Genomic DNA, 22911 nt, shown 5'->3' with positions numbered 1-22911 from the left:
ACTTGCTAATTAGGGGTGACGAGCCCGCTAATCGTATTTGTGAATGGAGGAAGAACTCGAGGTGTTTATTTGGATGCGGAAGGGAGGACTTGAATGGATTTTGGAAGATGGGATGGTGATGGTGATGGGGTTCTTTAGGTGGGATTTGTACTTGTACTTTGTATTGACAGATATGTGAAGGTGGGTGCGAGGAATATTCAAGTTTGAAAAAATAACTGGACTCGAGAGAACAGCCGAATTAGAAGAACCAATCAAACTCAAGAGGATGAACACACCTGACAGAACGGTTAACTTTGAGAGAATAATCATGGAAGATTGTTCTCGGGATGGTTTGAGGGAGAGCCAGAGAACTGGGAGTTTTGTCTAGGTACTCAGGGTTGTTGTATACCCCTTGTAAATTGTAGTATAGATATGTGGAAGATTTCTGTGAAGTTTCAACTTTCAACGTTGAGGTATTTAGATTGAGCAATTTTAACCTCCGTACGGAAAACATACTTGGGTGGGTGCTGGATTAGTTTTTATGCGTCTTTGTCTTTGCCATCCCGAATCACGGTGATACTAATTTTGTGAGGGAGTACAATACTAGCTAAGTGATATAGGTAGGTACATAGAACCTTTCCAAGCTGGCAACGAACAAACCATATGAATCTGTGATGCTACTGAGATTAGATAAAATTACTTTTTGGAATACCGGGTTGAGTGTTCTGAACTGGATATCATGGCTCAATCTGGTTGCGGGTAATGTATAATGCTACCTATGTAGATACCCATCTGATATTACTCACTATCAAATACTTATGATGAATTAGAAGACTATCTAATAATCCTATTAGATCAAATCCTGGATCGAGAAGAGGTTTGTTTATATCAGATATCCTGCGATCTCCTACCCTCTCGCTATTGATGGTGATTTATGAGATACGGTTTGGGTAGAATGAGAATTTATTATGTTTCTAGATGAGAATTCAGAGAGGGTGGCGTGCTTATTGGAGTAGAGAGATGAATGTTATGATCTGACGAATGGTTGAGAATTTCATCTAGTGATATATTTCTTGAAGTATCTTTGGTGCCATGATGAAAAGGACATTGAGGCAGGAGAGACTTCTTTCTTCTGCTCATTGAAGAGATCTCCAGTTTCTTTTGATGGAGAGGAGAATGGTATAGGTAGGAGGGACTTCAGTTCCCACTATTCCACTCTAATATCATCTTGATAAGTCGACAGCTTGCCGTTTGTGACCTATATCTATGGGACAAATGTATTATCACCAATGAAATCAGTCCCGCGAATCTTTTTCGTTCCCTTTAGTTGTTATGTTGAAATAAACACACAAACACAAAAACATTCCTACTACAACTGCATTCCCTATTCCTTCCATCGCCATCCCTGTCGCCCAAAAATCAAAAAAATCAAAAAAAATCCCTTTTGCAAATAAAAATCCCCAGAGGAGCTCCGGAGCCAAACGCAACCAACCACTAAACCCATGAACCTTCCAACTTCCCTTCCAACTCCAACCCGAATCCCCGATACGACACAGACGGAATTACGGATCTACTATTCAATCCTTCCTTCTTTCCTTTCCCTCATCCCCCACCAATACCCTAAATCCCGAAGTAACGGATCCAAATTTCACCAACTCACGATTTTAAATCCAACAGACAGACACATAGAATTCCCTCCATCATCTGATTCCGATCCGAACATGCTTACAGATTTTCCAATTTTATTTTCCAATTTTCAAGAAGAGTGGAGGAGGGAGGAGTACGCATGATGCATGGAAGAAAAAGCGAAGAAAGGTCCAAGGAAGACTTGGAGATACTGTACAGATGTATGTATGTATGATGTGATGTAGCTTGCAGGGAGAATTGGATAGTGAGAAAGAGAGAGAGAGAGAGAGAGAGATCGGGTGTTGTAGGAATTGATATACAGTGTAATATAATATAAGGAAATGGGATGAGTATGTAACGGTACTGACCGAGAAGTGTACTCCGTAGTTTGTCTTGAGAAAGATGAAGGAGATGTATGTTATAGAAATTAGAAATTAGAAATGAATGAGGGATTTGTAGATTCTTAATACTTCTCTCTTAAGTAGAGTTGAGTGAATTATATAATTTAGGAGATCATTATATAATTATATAATATAATAGTTTTTGATTATTATAAATTATTATACTCAGATTATAATATATAATATTTATATAATTTATATTTATATTACTATATATCTATTTATTCGTTTATAAGATGTTTTATAAATCTTTTAAATTAATAGAATAAATGAGTGTGAATTTAAACCTAATATAAAATATTTTTAAATGAGAGCTTGAAAAGATTATTATATATAAAACCTTAAAAAATACATGATTAATGAAAAAGAAAATTATTTATTTATATAATTAAATTTTTTATTTCTTTTCATATATAAAAAACCTCTTTTAAAACTTAAGTATTTAAATTACTTGAGGGGAGGTGTCACGGATCGGCCTTAATCGCAACTGCGATCGCTCACATGTATATACACGTATGTACACAATCATATATATATAGCTAATATATAAATATGCTTTATAAGCGCTTTGCTCTTGATTCTATAGTTATAGATTTTAAGAATAAATTATATTCTATTCTTATAATTCTTTTATAGTAAAATGTTATATTATTTATAATTTATTATACAATTGTATAGCTATTTAGTAGCTGATTAAATAATATCTTATAATTTAATATCTTTTTGAGTAAATCATATTAATTCAATATTACTTATAGGAAGAAGATTTATTCCAAGTAATCCTTAATAAAGATATACTTTTCCGAATATCTGAATTATAAGTATTATTATTATATCTATATATATTAACCTTAATATCAATCTATTTGTATTAATATTAAAAGTATATTAGTTTTCGATTGATTAATTTGTTTGTTAAGAGTAAGAATAGTTTTGTCACGGATCGGCCTCAATCGCAACTGCGATCGCTCACGTGCGCATGCGCGTACGTGCACGATCACGTGTACATAACTAGTATATAGATACGGTGTTTTATAAGCGCTTTACTCTTAATTCTATAGTTATAAATTCTAAGGATAAATTGTACCCTACTCTTATAATTCTTTTATAATAAAGTATTATATTATTTACAATTTATTATATAATTATATAGTTATTTAGTAGCCAATTAAATAATACTTTATAATTTAATATCTTTTTAAATGAATTATATCAATTCGATACTATTTATAGGAAGAAAATCTATTTTAAATAATCCTTAATGAAGATATACTCTTTCAAATATTTAAATTATAAGTATCATTATTATATTTATATATATTAATTTTAATGTTAATTTATTCGTATTAATATTAAAAATATACTAATCTTTAATTAATTAATCCGCTTATTAAGAATAAAAGCAGTCTTATAAAAGTAATAATGATGTCGCCTTAAGCTCTAATATTAATATTAATAAGAAGGGAAAGAAAAAAAAAAGAAACCATTCATCAATTTCAATATAATAATAATACAACTAAGATATAAGTACATTTATTTATAAAGTAAGTATAAGCATTTCAATTTCTATAAGAATAGATTGCTTAATTATAAGTATAGGTTAATAATACTTAAAGTACTACTAATTCATTTTATATATCCTTATAATAACTTTATATAGTTCTCTTTATAATCAAAAATAATATTGAATTCAATTACTTTATCATTTTTGATATCTTTTATATATTATTAATAAAGTAATTGTATATAATGCTACAATATTTATATAAGATATATTTATTAAAATAATATAAAATATTATTCGAAAATATTGGATTAATATATATTTAGGATTATTGAATCACATATTATATAATACAAATATAAATTTCGTATTCAAAGAATTCAAATAAAATATAAAATCCTTTCAAATTAATATTTGAGAAGTTTTTATTGAAATCTATAATATAATTAGAAAAGTTGAAAGATATTATTCTTTTATATAATATATATATAATATATTCAAAACTGAATTAAAAAACAACAATTTCAATAAAGAATTAATATTATAAATGATAGTAAAAACAGTAAACAATACCGCTAGCCCAAATGGACTTATATTAATATTATTTATATATAAAGCTTACCTTCGAATGATATTATATAATTCATTATCTTTGTTAATTTTAAAACAAACGAGTATATATTGTTTTACAATAAAAGAAATGTATGAAATTCATATAAAACGAGTGGTTCAAGATATACTTATTATTCGAAATAGTTTAGTTATATATAAAACACTTAACTTATCTTTTAATTCATTAATACAAGTATAAAGAAAAAGAAAAGGTTGGACAGGATTATATAAATTATTTATAATTACTAATTAAAACTATATAATCGATCTCCTTTATAGTTCAACAGAATTTTGTATAACAATAATAAAATCGTTTTATAAAAAAAAAGCACTCAAAGAAAATCAATTACCATCTATTTTGGAAATATTTTTAATAATACCTTCAAATACCGAAAATTCGATACTTCAAATTTGCGAATTACAAAGTTCTATACAAACAATTAAACAAATACTTATACAAGCTTCCATTCAACATTCAATTCCTAAAATAGAAATTCTTAGAATTTCATTATTTCATATAATCAATATTAATAATAAATACAATCAACTTTTTATAGCTATATAAGATAATCAAGATTTAATAGAGGTATTTATTATAAAAAAAAGAGTAAAAAATATTAAATCTTATAATAGAACTTTATATAAAAAAGATTATTATTACAAAAGACTTACCATTTAAAGCTTTATAAATATAAGAAATTAATAATTTGATTATAAAAAATATATTTGAATTTATTAAATATAATTCTCTTATATATATTAAAAGATTGTTTAATTTATATCTTATAAATAAAATAAAAGGATATATAATAGATTTCCTATACAAAAAGTTATGTCTGATTATATAAGTGTATAATAATTCAGGTAAAGAGTTAATTCTAACTTAAGCATCTATAATATAAAGATTAAATCAAAGAATCATTATGACTTTAGCTTCTATATTAATAAGAATAAACATTAAATTGATAATATAAGATATTATATAAGTATATATATAATCGAAAACACTATTAAACTAAATCATATTAGTAAAACTCTTAAAGAACTTTAGAATGAATACCCAGATAAAATAATTATAATAGTTAAGAAATCATTATATAGTATTATAAAAGCAGAGATTTATTAATAAACAATACATTAAAAATATTATTAAAAATTTTTTAATATAATAATATTTTTATATAATTCTTGTTTACTTATTATTAATATAAAAGATATACAATTTAGAATTATAGAAATGTAAATAGACAATATAATTATTTTGATAAATCAAGAATTTATAAATTTCGAAGATTTAAAACTTAAAAATATAAATATTAAAGTAAAATTAAATAAATACCTAATATATAATTTATTTCTAATCTTTAATAATTATATTATACAATAGAATAAAAACTATCTGATTCTTATACAAAAAGATTAGAAAAAGAAACTTACAAAAGTTATTAATTCCGAGTAATATTATAAACAAAAAGCTCGAGATATATATATTATAATAATTTATTAATCAGAAGTATCATATAATCTATTTATTATTATATAACACTAAAATTTATTAGATAATAATATTAAGGTACTTAATAAAAGATTTGAATAGTAAATAGAAAAACTTAATTAAGGACTTTTATTTATCCTCCTCATATAAGATTATATAAAACTATTTATTTTTATTAATAGGTCTTTTACAAATAATAAAGATTTAAATAATCAAATTGATTTTGTTATTATATTAATAAATAAAAATATATCGGACGAAAATATATTTAAATTGATTAAGAATATTATATATTATAGTAATATAAAAAGCAAAAGAGTTACATGTAATGTACTAGCTTTTGAAATATATAATATAATAAAAGATATAAACATTAATCTTACAATAAAATTAACCCTACAAATTATTACTTTTCAATTGAATTTATCTAATGTTTTAGTTATTGTCTATACAGATTCGTACTCATTATATAAATATCTTATCAAATTGAGTATAACAAAAGAGAAGAGACTTATAATTAATATAATAGTATTACGGTAATTATAATAAAAAAAGAAAGCTTACCGAAATTCAATGGATTAATAAACTTAACAATATTACTAATACAATAATAAAAGAAAATCCCAATAAAACATTAAAAAGATTTATTAATACAAATACTCTTGTTATATATATTGAAGAATAAATGAAATAAAAGATATATACAAAGATCAATTAGATCTTCATACAAATATAAATTACAATTAAAAATAAAATTAATAGTATTTTGTTTTTTTATTTTATTTTATAGTTTTTTTTCCTTTTTAAAAAGTTTTCAATAAATAATTCAATTTTAAACTAGAAAAATATAAAGAAAATCTAAGGATTATATAACAATAAAAGGAATATATAAACTAATCAATAATAAGTAATTCTTCAATAGAATTAGAATTAAATAAAAAAGGGTGTTCATAAGTATTAAGGGTTTTTAAATCAATTGATAAAGGAAGAGTAGGATTCTAATTGAAAAAAGTATAAGAAGAAGGCAAAGGTTGATATTATTTATTAATAATATAAAAATACAAATAATCGGATTGTATATACCAAATTCTATAATCTTTTTATTTACAATTTCCATAATTATTATCAAAATATCCCTGTATATAATAATAATCCAAAAAGAATACAAAATTGTAATAATAATATTTCCCATAAGAACTTTTAATAAGAATCCTATAATTCTATATTAATAAGCTATTTATGTATAATATTCATATTATATGAATTTGTATAGGTATAATTTGATTATATATATAAAATAGAATTACCTGGCATTATTAAAAGAATAAGTTGAAGATTATTATAACAATATGATACAAAAACTTACCCATTAATGAAAAGAATAGGATTTTGATTTGAATCTGTTATCGCATTTATTATATTATATAATTAAAGAGCTCTATTTATATAAAAATATTAGTATATTATATATAATATAAAACTAGTAGCAAGTAGAGAGTAATTGATAGTGTAAACTGCTTATATCTCGATAGAAACTAATATACATTTCGGACGATCAATTAAATTCGAATTTTCTATAATTTCAAAAGGATTAGTATAATATCAAATCTAGACATATCGTCCAATATGGCCGGAAAATATATATATAATAAGATGATTTAGATTTTAATAGTTTTAATGGTTTTCTAGTATAACATTTGATTGATTTAAAATAAAGTTTATTATATTCATTTGATTTATTATAGGAAATAGGGATTAAACTAAGTAATGAGGTGATTGTTTATCACGAGTTCTAAATATTAATTTGATTTGTACAAATTCTATTTGTACAAAAAAGAAAGTTAAGTCTATATCGGAATATATAACCAATAATATGATATTATATGTTATATTTTACTTTACTTTATATATATATAAAGTATATAAGTGAGGGTAGTATATATATATAGATATAACAATTCCTTCTTTATACAAAAAGGGTAGATAGAAATAAACAATCCTTTTAATTATACATATTGTGTATACACACCTTATCAAGTCTATTTAACATAAATAAATAATAGAATATTAATTCTACTAAGATATAGTAAAGTTTAAGTTCAAAGAGTATAATATTAAGTTTGAACTGAATACTACTAATTCTTACTTTTCAATATATATTACAATAAAGAATAAAATATAAATTAAAGTTAGTATAAAAGCCACCGCTATATTATCAATCACTCTTATTTACACAAAGGTAGATATCAAACCACATTAGAATAATATGAGAATTTATATCTCTTTAAAGAAATATTAATCTTATGTTACGGGAGCTGCCTCTAGGGTCACGTGGAAGTGTCTAGAGTTCTCTCGAGGTGGTTTAGACTAAACTTCAAGTAGGAATTCAATAAGGTTGGTAACTGGTTGCAATTCTCGTAACTATAGTAATGAAACTAATGATTGTTCTTGAGCACGAAGCTCTACATTGTAATGAAATCCCATTCCCTTATATAGACCTTCGTACTGTACTGGAGCGTTCAGGACCTAGAGAGGTCCTGGACCTTTGGTCTGTATGGACCTACATTCCGTTATGCCTGTCATGCAGGGTCCATCACGTGCTAAGAGTCATGTGACGCGGTACCGAGGATGGACCGGCGTAACATCTTAATTCAAACTACACGTTGCGGTTAAAATTAAAATGCCAGACTCCTAATCTATAATATCACTAATTAATATTAATATCACCATAGAAATAATGAAATTAATATAGTACTATAATTCACACTGTTGTTATATTACTATTACGGAAGCTGCCTCTAGGGTCACGTGGAAATGACTAGAGATCTCTCAAAATGGTTTAGACTAGACTTCAAATAGGAATTCAATAAGGTTGTAACTGGTTGCAATTCTCGTAACTATAGTAATGAAACTAATGATTGTTCTTGAGCACGAAGCTCTACATTGTAATGAAACCCATTCTTTTATATAGACCTTCGTTCTTTGTTGTCCCATTGATCCCATCGTGTCCCACCAGGTGGGAGCAGTGGGATCCAGTGGGAATCTCTAATCCCGTGACTTTCTGATCAGGTGACTCGGTATGTTGGATGTCGTCGTAACACTATTATAACAAAATAAAAAATATAAGATTTTTATAAATATATCAAAAAAATCTAATAAAAGGAAGGTTTTTGAATATAACAGATCTATAATATAAATAACTTGAAGGACTTAAAAGGATTACTTAGAAGGCTGCTTATAGATCTTAATAAAGAAGTTTGAAAAGGAGTAGGTTTTTATTTCCTTTTTTTATTTACTTTATTTAATTAGAACTATATATAAACATATTGTATAGTTAGTCTTAATATAACTATATAGACTAAATCGATTAAGAATTTATTACTACTACTATCTTTTTATTATAAAAAAGAAAAGTTTATATTCAAATTAATTTATTATATTATTCAATTATATAAACAATAATATCTTATTATAATTATTAATATATAAATTATCGAAACACATGACTAACAACGTGACATTACATATTATACTTTATCCTACATATATATGAAGTACATAAATAAAGATAGTATATATATATAAATATAGTAATTCCCTTTTTATATAAAGAGGATAGATAGAAATAAACAACCCTTTTACCTATACATATTGTGTATACATATCTTATCAAGTCTGCTCAACACTATATGAACATGAATTATTAGAATCTAAGTTAATAGCTTTAATTCATTAGCTACTATATTACAAGTCTTAAGCGAAAGCGAAAGAGACTAGCTCTTTTCGTAGCGTCTATATAAGGCCTATAACTTTCTATATATAGCTAGCTCTTTAGACAGAATATAATATAGACATTTAGAACCTATAAATATCGTGAGTACTACGTATTTCGTATTCTTCTCAAATCAATATAAACCTTTAATTAATATTTATTACTAAATAAGTAAAGAATAAAACAAATAAATTCAAATCTTAACATTATATAATTAAGATATTTTATATCTTTCCTAATACATACTTTTAGTAATTGATTTATAATAGTGAAAACTTAAAGATATACTTATAGTTTACTACAAACCCCTATATAAACATTCATAGGAGATTATGATCTGAGTTTCTAAAAAGACGAGAAAACCTCTGAATGACTTTGATATGAGAAATGAGAGACTCGTTCGGAGGAGGCTGTGCTACCCCCCCACAGCGAAAGTCTTGGGAAGAGAAATCACACCGTACCGTGTGACCGGACCAGATCGTGAGGATGTAAATCCCAAGGCTATGTCAGTGGATCGATATTCGATAATACGAAGGGGAGAGATTACCGGGATGGGGAACTTGGGTTGATGAAGTGCCGAGTTGTTTTGTGCTTGTGTGGGTATGTGCCGATGGATGATGGATTGTGTGGTTATGTTTATTAGGTAGGTATATGTATGTATATGGTCATGTTGCGCTATAAAGGAGTAAGAACTGAGCAGTAGATATTTCTGTTTGGGTAGGAAATGAGAATAGAGGACTTATTCTACAGTAGTATTTGAACTCCTCTAGTATATAACATATAGATTGTTCGGCGAGTAAATATACCGTGGCATTCGATATACCTATACCGTCGAACACCTCCCCCTAGATCAAACATGTGACTTGCATTTCCAACTCCATATCCATATCCCGAAAACCAACAACAAGAAGCAGTATCTTCCCGAAACAAACTTCACCACCCAATCAAACATCCAGCAATTCAATCACACAAGCTCATACACAAAACACTCCCCATACATTCCCAACCCTACTCAAACCATCAAAATCCAATTCCCATTCCAATCCCCACTGGTGCCCCAACCCTCTTCGGACCGAACCAAAATTCATATACCCAGACGATCTCTCGTACTCACACGGAGCACAGCCGTCCACGGCCCCCCCCCCAAAGAATTGCCAAGAAAAGACCAGAGTGACAAGAAACGTCAAAAACGTGAAGAAATATTCGCAAGCCGATCAATGTGTCAAAACACGTATAGGAAGGATACACCCTGAGTCGCAACCTTAAAACATGTCACTCATTATAGTTCATCCGAACACATATCGTAAGATTACATCCCGTTCACCTCATTTTATTTCTACATTCTTGGGATACGATACCTATAGAAATAGAATCACGGATATGATTATACGAACCGACATATCATATCGTGATCCAAGAATCAAATCTATAGAGATGGGTAGTGAAATATGGATATCGGTAGTATCTAGGTAGTAGTGGGCAGTCAACGTTATTATTATTACTATTATTAACCTTACTTCTTCTAACTTATACAAATCATCATATTTTTCTCTCATTTGTGAAATTGTGAATATCGAGTACTCGTATAGCTAGCTCTCTCTACTGCGAGAGCGAGAAGCGAACTGTAATTGGATGTGACACGAAGAAATAGGTATATTTATACCATCCCAGAAAGGATTAGTTCAGGTACATAACTTCACTGGGACAATTTGCAGGTCTGACGTACAGTATGATGAAATGATAAGGCTGAGGAGGCTTGTGTGAGAGAGATGAAACGGAGACGGAGAGTGAAAGTACCAGGTGTTCGCTAGCGAGATTGTAAGATAGCAAGGCTGAGTGAGTTGGGTTGACTCAATGAGGTAATTGGGTGCGCTGTGGCTTTGCTTGAGGGCTGGGTTGGGATGGAACGGAGGTAGATGGATGAATGGAGATGGGATGGATGGAACGGGTATGATGGATCCATCGCATGAGACAGAGCACGAGGATTCAAGGGATAGAGAGGAGGGGTACTTGCTGATGGATTCGGTAGCGAGGTACCTACTGGAATAGGTTGTTGGGGGTAAGGTTAAACAATGAGATACCTCTCAAAGACGTGTTCATATAAGACAACTATGAATCATAGCTTCTACCCTATACACATGGACTTTTGAACGCGGAAAGGATCCATCCAGTAGAGTATCTAGAGAACCCATCATTCATGATTTCAAATTCATCAATCAATAACAAAGAACGACGGCGGTCACTATGAAACAAGCGATTACCAATCCCATACCAGATTCACCATTCATTATTCATCACTCATGAACCCCTCGTGTTCCAACCAATCACCCCATCTCAATTATCTCCGTCGAGTCACCGCAAAATCTCCGCTGATCAATGCGGTCATGTAAACTCATTCTTTCTGACGTAATAATGATCGACCCAGGAACGCCAATCACAATACCGGTACGAGGGATGGAATTAAGGTTGACGGAGCTTTGGTAAAGGCCGCGTCGGGAACAGGAATTCAAATGCGCCCGTTTGGCATTTATGAGAGAAGACTCATGATGAGAGTGATATAGTTGGGATGATGGGTACCGGCGTGTTGATAAAGGCTTAGCTTGGTAATCAAATCAAGGGTTCGAAATGTTGGGGAATTATCAAAGTATAATTAATGATTGCCCAATTAAGGTATACATGAAGTTTGAGAACCCCGAGTCACGTCACCGATATGAGTCTTTGTGTATCGTACATCCATTGCACAAGATCAAGATTCCAGAGAGAAGAGAGAAATGAGTAAGAATATTTTTTAATAGAAAAAATCGGCCGAATTGTCGGATTGGGTGGATATACTATACTATACTATATCCCGTAATGGATTTGTCACTTGAAGATTTCGACATTCCTATGACTGTTCGGCGGTCAATAGAATAGATTGGAATGATGGATGTTCATGCGTATGGATTAGGTACGAATGAGTAATAGACTCTTTTTGACTTTGGAGAATCAAATTGATGTTTTTATGGGACCAACCGGTGAAAGTGCAGTGCAAACTTGAAGTTATCATGATAAAATTTCCAAGGGGACAAACTAGTAAACTCCAAAATGCTCACTAGTCTAGCGCGGGAAGAAAAGAAAGAAAGAAAGAAAGAGAGAAAAAAAAAAACCAAAAAAACTTTATCATTGTGGAGCTGCTGTTAGGGTCGTGATTAACATCAAGGTTTCGTACGGATGTTGTTGTTGCTAGGTGGGATTTCATTATGCACCGCGTTATTCGCCCATGTGACTTAGATTGTACATGAGAGCATATCAATCCATCCATCAATTTATCTATCAAACGAACTTTTGCTAGGGAGTTGGTAGTTGGTAGTTGGTAGTAATAAGGTTATATGCTGCGGTTACAAGTTGCGGGGAGCTATCATCTCATCTATCTCATGTATATTATGCAAACCCAAGCAAACCCAAGCAAACCCCGAGATTCCTCGGTAAGTCGCGGATAATAGGAAGACAGTCAAACATGCAGAACATTTCGAGGGGCATTTTCGACTCGGAAAATAGAGAATTCGGATTAAGTTATCATTCCTGGTTCTCGAGATGGGGAGGAAACATCATGGATCAATTTATGGCCATGGCCCCCGCTAAGGGGTTTCGTATCATTAAATTGTATGCATACCGTTTTTCTGTACCTATATGGATTGAGTCGAAATGGATGTTCAAAGTCGATGACTGCGCATGTGTGTGTGTGTGTGTGGATGTGGGCAGCGAAACTCGGTGTCTGTCGGTGAACCATGGTCCAACGACCTTTGATCCACAAGAGAGGATCCGAGAATGCGAGTACAGATGAGCCAAGGGGTACAGAGCATCCAAGATATCCAAGCCTTGTGCAGTGGTGAGGTGAGGTGCAGCTGTGCTGTGGTGCAGAAAGGCGGAGATCTGGGATGGCATTTGTGAATTGGTGGGCGGGCCTGATGAACGATGGCCAGGGATACGTGTATGTGTCTGTTTTTGTGTAGATGTAGATGTAAATGTAATGTAAATATAAATATAGATGTAAATGTAAATAATATAATTAAATATAAATGTAAATGTAAATGTAGATGATTACCTTTTTCCCACAATGATTTGCACAGAGGCTGGAGCAGGAACAGGTACGATGTTGATGAGTAAGATGATCCAGGCTGCCAGCTAATAAATGATGGAGGCTCGGATTCGCATTCGTGGCAGTCTCGTGAGTCGTGGACACGTTTGGGAAGAAATTGGTTGAGGGTGGGATCAGACCAACGGATTATGGGGCATTTGGTGTTTTATACATCCTTCTGTACATGTGTTCTGGACACCGGGTAGGGAAATGGATGGGCAATGATTAAGGTTTCTTTGGTCGTGTATCTGATATATCACGCGCAAGACATTGGGACGATTTGGTAGGTGTAGATATAGGTGGTCGTCGTTGTCAGGTGTGTGGTATGCATTGATGGAGTATACAAGTGAGGATGAGGAAGATGATGATTATGCTTTATTTTATGATTTCTTATTTTTATTTTTAAATTTTATTTTCATTTTCATTTTCATTTTCATTTTCATCGAGGGGTTGTTAATTTGATGCATGCGTTCTGGAAATTGCATCTTGAAAGAACTTTCCCATAATCGTGGAGAAATGATGCCATGTGTTGCTTTGTAACCCGACATAACACATAGAAGAAAGAAAAGGAAATTTTGATTAGAAAGTGCATCCTGAATTGAATGTCCATGGAGCTAAGGAGTTGATGATACGTGAGTTTGTCATCAGGAACGAGAGCAGAGACAATCGTGGAGATGGAGATATCTTGGAATTAAACCGGAGAGAGGGAAAGAGAGCGGGGGTATGATTGTATGGGACCGAGTACCGACGGGAGGAATCATTGATTCATTGATTCATTGATCAGATTAGATAGATGCCTACGACTCTCCCTATTACTCGGCATCTTGGCCTGTACGATCTTTTCCGACTTCATCTATGAATATCATTCTCTTGTTCCGGGCGGAATCTCTCCATTAGCCCAATTAGCCAAAGTGTGTCCACAGTGTGTCTTGCCTGATGGAATTAAGATTCGGAGTTGTTGGATTAGTAAATGAATCCGTTAATCTACCTATCTATCAATCCATCAATCCATCAATCCATCACCAGTCAAGCAGTCCGTTAGTCAGTCAGTCACTCCGTCAGTCAGTCAATCACTCCGTCAGTCAATCGTAATATTGAGCCTGGACACCCGAGTTTACCCATTCAGTCCAACCCGACCTATGCTTGATTTCCTCTTTCGTCGTGGGATTCGTTGTGCTTACAGTAAGTATTGTTTTGGCTTGCTAAGCAAACAATCAAACCTCCAAACTCAAACCAATCATTTTTTAATTCCGTTCCATCCATCGGGCTGAAAAGTCATAAAAGTCATACCGCTGCGGACTTTATACGCATACGACAAAAGTACGAACACTAAGCAGCTAATAAAGAAAAACTGCGAAAGATATTACCCGGATAAGCCTAGTCTCCCCCGTTTAGTGCATGGGGTTAAAGGGTTTAATGGTGATGACCCATCGAGCAAATCCACAACTCCGTTTTGTCCGGATCGCGGTCTTATGAATCAGCCCTCAATTGTGCTTAACGTGCTTAATGGGGGTTCATGGCCATTTACGACGATTCTCAAAAAGATACAAAGACTGTCCGAGTTCCTCCTCATGATCATTTGTAATTCCTCCATATCATCCTCATCAATCATACATAAGTCAAGTCTATAAGAATACCTTGAAGTTATTTCCATCTTCGAATAACAAAACACTCTTCTTGAATAATAATAAGACTTCCTCACACAATCAACATTCAATATCCAATATCCAATCTCAATATTCACAGTGTTACCATCACATCCCGGCTATCACTTATCAACGTATCAGTCATTCACCCTCGGCTTTTCGTCTAATAAATTTTTTTAAAACAAGCGTTGCCTTGAGTCATTAATATATTGCAGCATTGCAGTATAATAATTTAATACAAAATGTCAAACACTTCCAGAAGTCCCCTTTCCTCCCAAACACCTCAATCACCATCACAATCACCATTATCGCCATTGAAGAGAAAGAAGATGTCAATCACTCAAACTTATTACCTTGCTCACACTGCTCGAGGAAAGCTTTCTTTCGAAGCTTCCCGAGCAGATCATGACCTTCGTCTTCTTGTCGGTCATGCTAACCTTCTCGATTCTTTAATGCTTGAGCTTGCCGAAGCGGAGCAAGAGCAAGAAAGCTGGTTCAACCAATCCGTCCGAAAGGCTACCAAGCAAGAGGAACCAAAACACATTCAGTGGGCTGATAACGTTGTCGAAGAAGTTGTCGAAGAAGAAGAAGAAGAAGATTGGGAAACATCCGACCTCGACAATGACGACTCCTCAGATTCCGATAGCGAATTCGATTCCGATGAAGAATTGGAAGAACCTATCATGACTTCATTGACCCGCGTCTACTCCAACAACATTCACACACCAATCACCGTCTCATCGCGAGAGATTGAGGAAGATGAAGAGAGCTTTGAAGATGATGGCGAGGAAGATTACTCAAGTCTTCAACTTCACCTCACCAAATCACATTACGCTGCATCATCTCCACCAGAACTTGACCACGATTCCGATTCCTCAGAAGATGAATCAATGCCGCCTTCTCCCCCATCCGATACCATCCCAACTTTCTCGGAAAAGCAACAAATCGCCACAACATCCTATTACAGCAAGTCTACTCCTTCCTCATCGATACCACAATCCGAACAACAAACTTTCTTCGATGAAGGTTTCTATTTACCTCCTCGACAATCCCCGGGTCTAATAAGTGCTATAAGCGTTTATTAAACGCCTCAATTTCACAAGATTGTCTACGAGTTAACGGATTGTATATTACAAACATATAATGGGAATAGGATTTGAGCGACTTTGAGCGAAACATTTCGAGCGGGCATTTGGGAGTTTCTTGAACATATCATGGGGGGGTTTTTTTTTTTTCATGGGCACGATACAGAAAGAATCACGCGGTTACTTTTATTTATGATCGGATGGAGGAAGGAATTAGGATATAGGGATTTTTGGAGATACAGAATGGATATTCACACCACTCATGCGGGGACATTAGGAGTTAAAGGGATAATTTTCACATTCATAATCCGATGGTTGGAGATGGGATAATTTTTTTTTTTTTAAGTTATCGGGATTTGCGATAAGAGATGACGATCGCTAGATGGATAGATTAGATGACTCCCAATTTTTCATCATTTTGGTTGAGCTATCTAGCATAGGAGGAACACATACAAAAAGTTTAGCATGGCAATAATCAATCAATATCACAATATCCAAAAAAAATACTACAAATGAATTCTTCTTCTCTTCTCTTGAAATTAAAATATGAATCTTGCATTTGATCATTTGTGAATAGAGTGTAAATGAATGAATAAGTGAATATCTTACAAATGACTCATATTCCTTCCTTTCTTCCCTCCATACAAACAAACAAACAACACATCACCTAACCAAAAAACCCCCCTCAAAAAATACAGCCTTACTTTTTTTCCCTCTTCCTTACGTCCTCCCGCAGATAGATGAATAAGATTGGATTGGATTGTTGTCACAGCGATTGTTTTGTTGTCAACTCGGTATGGTGGTGGGTGGTGGTGGTATATGCAGGCATGAATCATCACTGAAGGACTCGTAAAGTTAAGTTTTTTTTTTTTTTTTTTTTTTTTTGGTAAGTTTCTTCTCCTCTGACTGATTAGTGTTTTGGTCGGTTAATTTTATATATATGTTTGGCTGGTTTGATTTGGTTTGTTATAGTAGGGATGGGGGTACGAGGTAGGCTTGGGTTGGGTTGGGTTGGGTTGGGGTTTTGGAAGGGGTGTGAGGAATAATGAATGGATGGATGAATGGATGGATGATTTGGGCGGAGTGAAAGATGTTGTGTTGTGTTGTGTTGCGTATGCCTGAGTCGGAAACGGAGGTTGAGGGGTCCGTGGATGAGTGTAGATTCGTAATGGAGATGGAGATGAGGATGGATGAAGTGTCTATATGTATGTATGTATGTATGTATGTATGTATGTATGTATCTTGTTTCAAAGTAAAGAGTGAGGAATGGATAGGAAGTTTTGCTATTTGTGATATGTATATGGTCGTTTGTGGCTGGACAAGATGGAAATGGAGATGAAGCTCGTGACTTTGACTTTGACTTTGACTTTGACTTTGACTTTGACTTTGGCCTTGATGGGGAAATGGGATGAACATACTCGTATATAAACAAATATAAACTACCTACCTACTGGTACCTAGGTAGGTATTTCTCTACTAGATACTAATTATCGTGAATTGTGAAGTGAATCGAATTGCTGGGTAGGATAATGGGATGGGATGGGATGGGTTTCCCAATTCAAATTTGGGTAGGATGTAATGGGATGTGATGGGATAGACAAATGTGACCTCATTCATTACTCGAGTATATATCGATAGCGATTTGGAGAGGAGAGGGGAGTTTACAAAACCCATTCCAAATCGATTCTGGAGAGAGGGGTCATGGATTTCTATCGGGATTCTGGATCTCTACTCTCGTATTTCTCAGTCAAAGCCGATGGATTTATTATGGTTACTTTCTCTCTCCCCCTCTCTCTGCTAAGATCCAAGATAGAGATAGAGGTATAGATTGATGCTAAAAGAATATCTCAAATCTCAAATCTCAAATCTCAAATCTAGAATCTAGAATCCTCTTTAGGGAGAGATCGAAAGCCTAGATGGATAGATGGATTATCTACCTGTCTACTTACCTACCTACCTATCTAGTAACGATCAGTTTTCTTTCCTTTTCTTTTTGCGCAAATGCAAATGCAAATGCAACTTCCTTCTGCTGGGAGGCGACTTTTCAAGTTTCTTAGCACGAGAGAGAGTGTGCAATGGCATCATCGTTTTCGGGATTGGGTATTTTCGAGTACCGGTATTCATCATCATTCATTATGGGTTTTTTATTAGCTATTTATCTACCTACCTAGGTACAGAGTAGATTTCCTATTATTTGTAAACAATGATTAATAATCAATGAATATTGACCGGAGGGTTTTCAGAAAAAAGAAACTCTAGAACGGGATTGTGAGTTCTAGATGTGAGGTTTAGACTTTAGGGATTTGGGGACGCAGACTTATTTAGTGTTTGGTGTTTGGTAGGATGGCGAGAGTAGTTATCTCTTAGTAGTAGTAGTATTTGTATTGTTCTTCTTATTGTGGAAGTTATTAGTGATGGAGATATCGAGATATTAGAGTTTAGAATCTAGCTTTGAATTATACCTATGAGATGATCAGAACAAGACCAGACCCGACCAGACTTACTCGAGTCTCTCATCTTTAGAATCGTACAATATGTAATTAGATTATAAAGATCAACGACATAGGTGTTATAAAATATATTAAAAAGCGATTAAGCTTTTCCTCATTTTTATTAATTGAGTTAATTATATTGTTATACTAATTAAACATTTATACATTAAACTTTAAATAACGAAAGTATTATAAATCTATTCTAATCTTAGTAAAGTTATTGAAAGTTATTGAAATTTATCGAAATTTATACCTTTTTTTTTATAGAAAAGTTTATTTTAAGTTTATTTAAAATCGATAAAAATCTTTAAAGCTTTAAAAGCTTTAAAACTATAATAATTAAAGAAAGAAATAAAAACTTTTAAAATTCGAAAATTTAAGAAGGATGACTGAATATCTAGTGAATTTAGTTAAAGTAGTATTGGAATTTCGTAAAATAGTAAGTTATATTAAAAATGAGGCTTATAAGACTTATCTCATCAATCTCTATAGAATATTAGAATAGAAGAAGATACTATCGATACTTTAGTCAGCTCTCCCCTCCTCTCCGTCATTCGCAATTCGCATCCCTCGTCTCGTATTCGGATCATCTGGAATAATATGATATACTGGTAATATAATACAATATAATACAATATAATCTGATCTAATATACTCGTAGCAAGATAAACAAACAAAGAGACCACCAGACTCACCAACCCGGTCCGGTACTCTACAATACATACGATCGGCACGGTGCTCCATCTACCCCAACCTGCGAATCCGGAGTCGCATACGCTCTTCCCGCGGATAATCAATTCCTCAAAGTGACAAGATTTTCTTTTGTTTATCGAGTTTAGGTAGGTACGAGTACGAGGGTTTTCATCCGATTGGGGATCAGAGGATTCAGTTTGGGGTAGTTGGTTGAATGGGGGAGAGGGGGAATCATGGCATGTGTTGAGGTGAGATGTACATAGATAGGTAGGTAGATGAATGGATGGATGGGAATGAATTGAGAGGCGGGGCGATTTGCGATTTGCGATGGGATGGGTTTTGATGGATTTACTTTTGCATGTCTGGAACTGTATGTGAGGGGTTGGGAGATGGAGATGGAGATGGAGATGGAGATGCATTTTGATCATGGTTCTAGAAAGTACTGCAGGAGGTATCTAGGTAGGTAGAGATTATCATTTTTTAATATAATTCTTTAGTCATATTTTATTGAGGTGTACAATGCAGCTTTCGAACGCCTCGAACATCATCACATGATCCGGATAACCAAATCAGGTATCCCCATTCAATTCGAGCTACTCGATACCAAGTATACTTCGTACACTGAACTCAAAACTCATCACAACTAATTCACAAAACACGTTGAGCAAACATCTACATACATGCGCACACAAGCAAGAATGGTAATCGGTCAAGCTTGATTTTGACAAATCACATCTGGTGTGGTACTTGCTGCATGATCGATGGAATCAGATAAATTGCACAGTACATGTGTTGGCAACACATGCATGCGCATTACATTGTCGTACTTACAGTATGTAATGTACTGTAATGTACGAAGGAGGTAGTCCAGACAACTAATATCTCTTTCCAAGTACCGGTGAATGGGAGACGGGAGGAATAACTTTTAGTACACAGTAGGTTCAAACACACCGTATATTCAATGTGCGTATATCGCCTATATGTTCGTTTTATTTTCATGTGGGTAGATGAAGTGGGTTATGTACATACATACATATATACATACATATATATATATATGTGTACTTCGTACATATGGGTGGGCAAATATGCAAAACTCAATATTCGCGATACGGTGAGAGGGGCATGGTGTTGGAGGGGTTGGTTGGTTGGCATACTTATTACTCGGAAAGTGCGTGCATGAAGTTTACAGGTGTGTAGGTGGGGTAAAGTTTATTGGAGAGTTGTGATGGATGGATGGGATGGGATGGATGGATGGATGGATGGATGGGATGGGTGTGTGGCTTGTAGTCGGTGAGGACTGGGGGTTGCAATGATGGTTTTATTGGCTTTGGGGCATACACTTACTTACATATACCGTACACATACACACCGCACGGTGAAGAAGGTGGATGGTGGTTGGGGATTTGAGCAGTGGGTGATGGAGGAGCGAGCGGGTATTTTCAATTGAATTGGCATATCTTCATGTAGGTATCTGGTGTCTGTGGGGTGAATGCAAAGAAAACAGGAGGGTAAAAGCTTTGGTCGTGTGTTGTTTGAATACTGTGTGGTGTGGTGTGGTGTGGTGGTGATCTACATTTTGCGGTGCGTGCTCACTGCTGATACCTACAGTACCTGCCTGCCGTTGTCCAAGTATCAGAAGTTGGCTGGTGTGAATATATTCAATACATCTGGGAAGTGATTTGCTTCTCTGCTGTTGTGGAGAGAAGTGCACTGGACTCGCCATGGCTTAGCGGTTTGTGATGTGGATAATAAATATAATATCAATATGGAGTATGAATCTTACGATGTGCAGAGTGCGTGGAGCGTCAGATATCATGTGATGATCATTCATTCAAATAATGATCCCCCACTCAGACAACCGGACTACGCACATCCAAATCTCCCATATGAATGTCTCACACACATAAAATGAATCCCCATCGGGAATGAAGGAAATCTTCCTCCCGATCGGATACCGGAAAAAGGAAAATCGGGGTTTCCAATTTTTCAATCACATGCTCACTCTCTATAATCTCCTCCCCACCCACCGATTTCGACCGCCACTACATCCATCCCTCTCCATCGTAAAAGCATCTCGCTGACAAGCGTCCCTGACACACCAACCTACCTGCGCCCTCGTCCCATTGCATAATCAACTTATCTTACCGATGATGAAGATGAAGATGCATCAATCAGCACGCCGGAATGCCATAAGGCTGAACTCACCTCGGCGAGGAGATATGTGCGATTCCGCTTACGGTATCCGGACATTTATCGTTTCTTTCGCTGGGAGATTCATAATTTAGATGTGCTGAGATTGTTGGGAAGCAACGGCACGATATGTTCCGATAGGATCGAGATGAATTGGTCGTGTGAACAATACTACTATCCGGCTTCGTCGGGAACTTATATTGGGACAAGTTGTTCTTCATATATCCTTTTCGTAAAGGAGGGAATGAATTCATACATATTTCGGAATTGACGTTCCCTTGCTTGGTCCGCTCTATCCGAAAAAGAGTCGAGATATTTGATGATCAGGATATACCCAAATAAGCTAGTGTCATCTTCACCCACGAGTTCAAGAACCATCCCCGCTCCCACGCAATCCAGACGGCTGGCGAGCCATTAGTCGAGATGTGGAGTATCGGAACCAGCTCTATGGGTTGGTCGGTGGCTTATGTCAGACGAAAGAGTAAAGGCAGGCAGGCGTATGATACCAAGAACTTGGGATGCAGGTATACACCCTCGCGTCTTGCATCTCCGACTTTTCGGTCGTGCTGAGTAAGTTGCAGTTGAATCGTTCGATGTGGCTGTGGCTGTGTATGTGTAGCTTGATGAAGGTCGATTGAGATGGAACGTTCTTGTGTTGCTTATATTTGGTGGATGTTACGTTGATTTGGAGATTACTTTGAGGTGCTACTAAGGCATGATGTTTGTTGCTGAGTATGTGCCAAGGAAGTCCTTGATGGAGCTAGTGTAGCGATTTGTTCGTGTATTTCGGCAGTGCTGTTATCCATATATGTATGCGTAAACTGTACATTGTGTAGTGCTTGTATCATGCAGTACAAACACCTCGTGAGGTGCCAATACTTTACAGAACGGATCATCAGATAAGTAGATCTCGCAAGTGCGTTCTCAACCAGTGAAGATACTTCGAGTAAGACTCGCATCTTTTTCTAATCCGATATCTCTCCATATCTTTCTTTCTTCATCATCACAAATCAATCCCGAAAATCCCGATCCCGTGATACAGAACGGAATCCTATGTTGCATGTCTTTCTCCACAGGGCTGAAATAGACTTCGTACCACGACTTTTAGTGTTCAAGCCACCAGCGTTAAATATTGAGGTCTAAAAATATGGACATGTAAATTGTTCTTGTTCGACAGGGCATAACGCTTCTCTATGTGCTCTGTCTTAGGGACATGGTTCGGAATCTCGGAGTTGCTAGAATGCCAATAGTCATACCTATTCTACAACCTTTATCAGTATCAATAGCTATATATAT

At 34.2% G+C, this 22911-nt stretch overlaps 2 protein-coding genes across 2 annotated transcripts; one reads left to right on the top strand and one right to left on the bottom strand.

The window, feature by feature from the left end:
- Positions 1-12936: 12936 nt before the first annotated feature.
- On the bottom strand, positions 12937-13313 carry EAF01_005173 (uncharacterized protein; the record flags this gene model as incomplete). The annotated part of the gene is made up of 2 exons (XM_038913428.1): positions 12937-13006; positions 13042-13313. The coding sequence occupies 2 exons, from the start codon at positions 13311-13313 to the stop codon at positions 12937-12939; spliced, it is 342 nt and encodes a 113-aa protein (XP_038771514.1).
- Positions 13314-15394: 2081 nt separating this feature from the next.
- EAF01_005172 (uncharacterized protein) lies at positions 15395-16237 on the top strand (the record flags this gene model as incomplete). The annotated part of the gene is made up of 1 exon (XM_038913427.1): positions 15395-16237. One exon carries the CDS (start codon positions 15395-15397, stop codon positions 16235-16237), a length of 843 nt encoding a protein of 280 aa, XP_038771513.1.
- Between the last annotated feature and the right edge of the window lie 6674 nt (positions 16238-22911).

Source organism: Botrytis porri, assembly GCF_014898465.1.
Source record: "Botrytis porri strain MUCL 3234 chromosome Unknown BPOR_006, whole genome shotgun sequence".
In the NCBI taxonomy this organism is placed as follows: domain Eukaryota; kingdom Fungi; phylum Ascomycota; class Leotiomycetes; order Helotiales; family Sclerotiniaceae; genus Botrytis; species Botrytis porri.
Note: the sequence above shows the minus strand (reverse complement) of the source record. Positions and strands in the feature narration are given on the sequence as shown.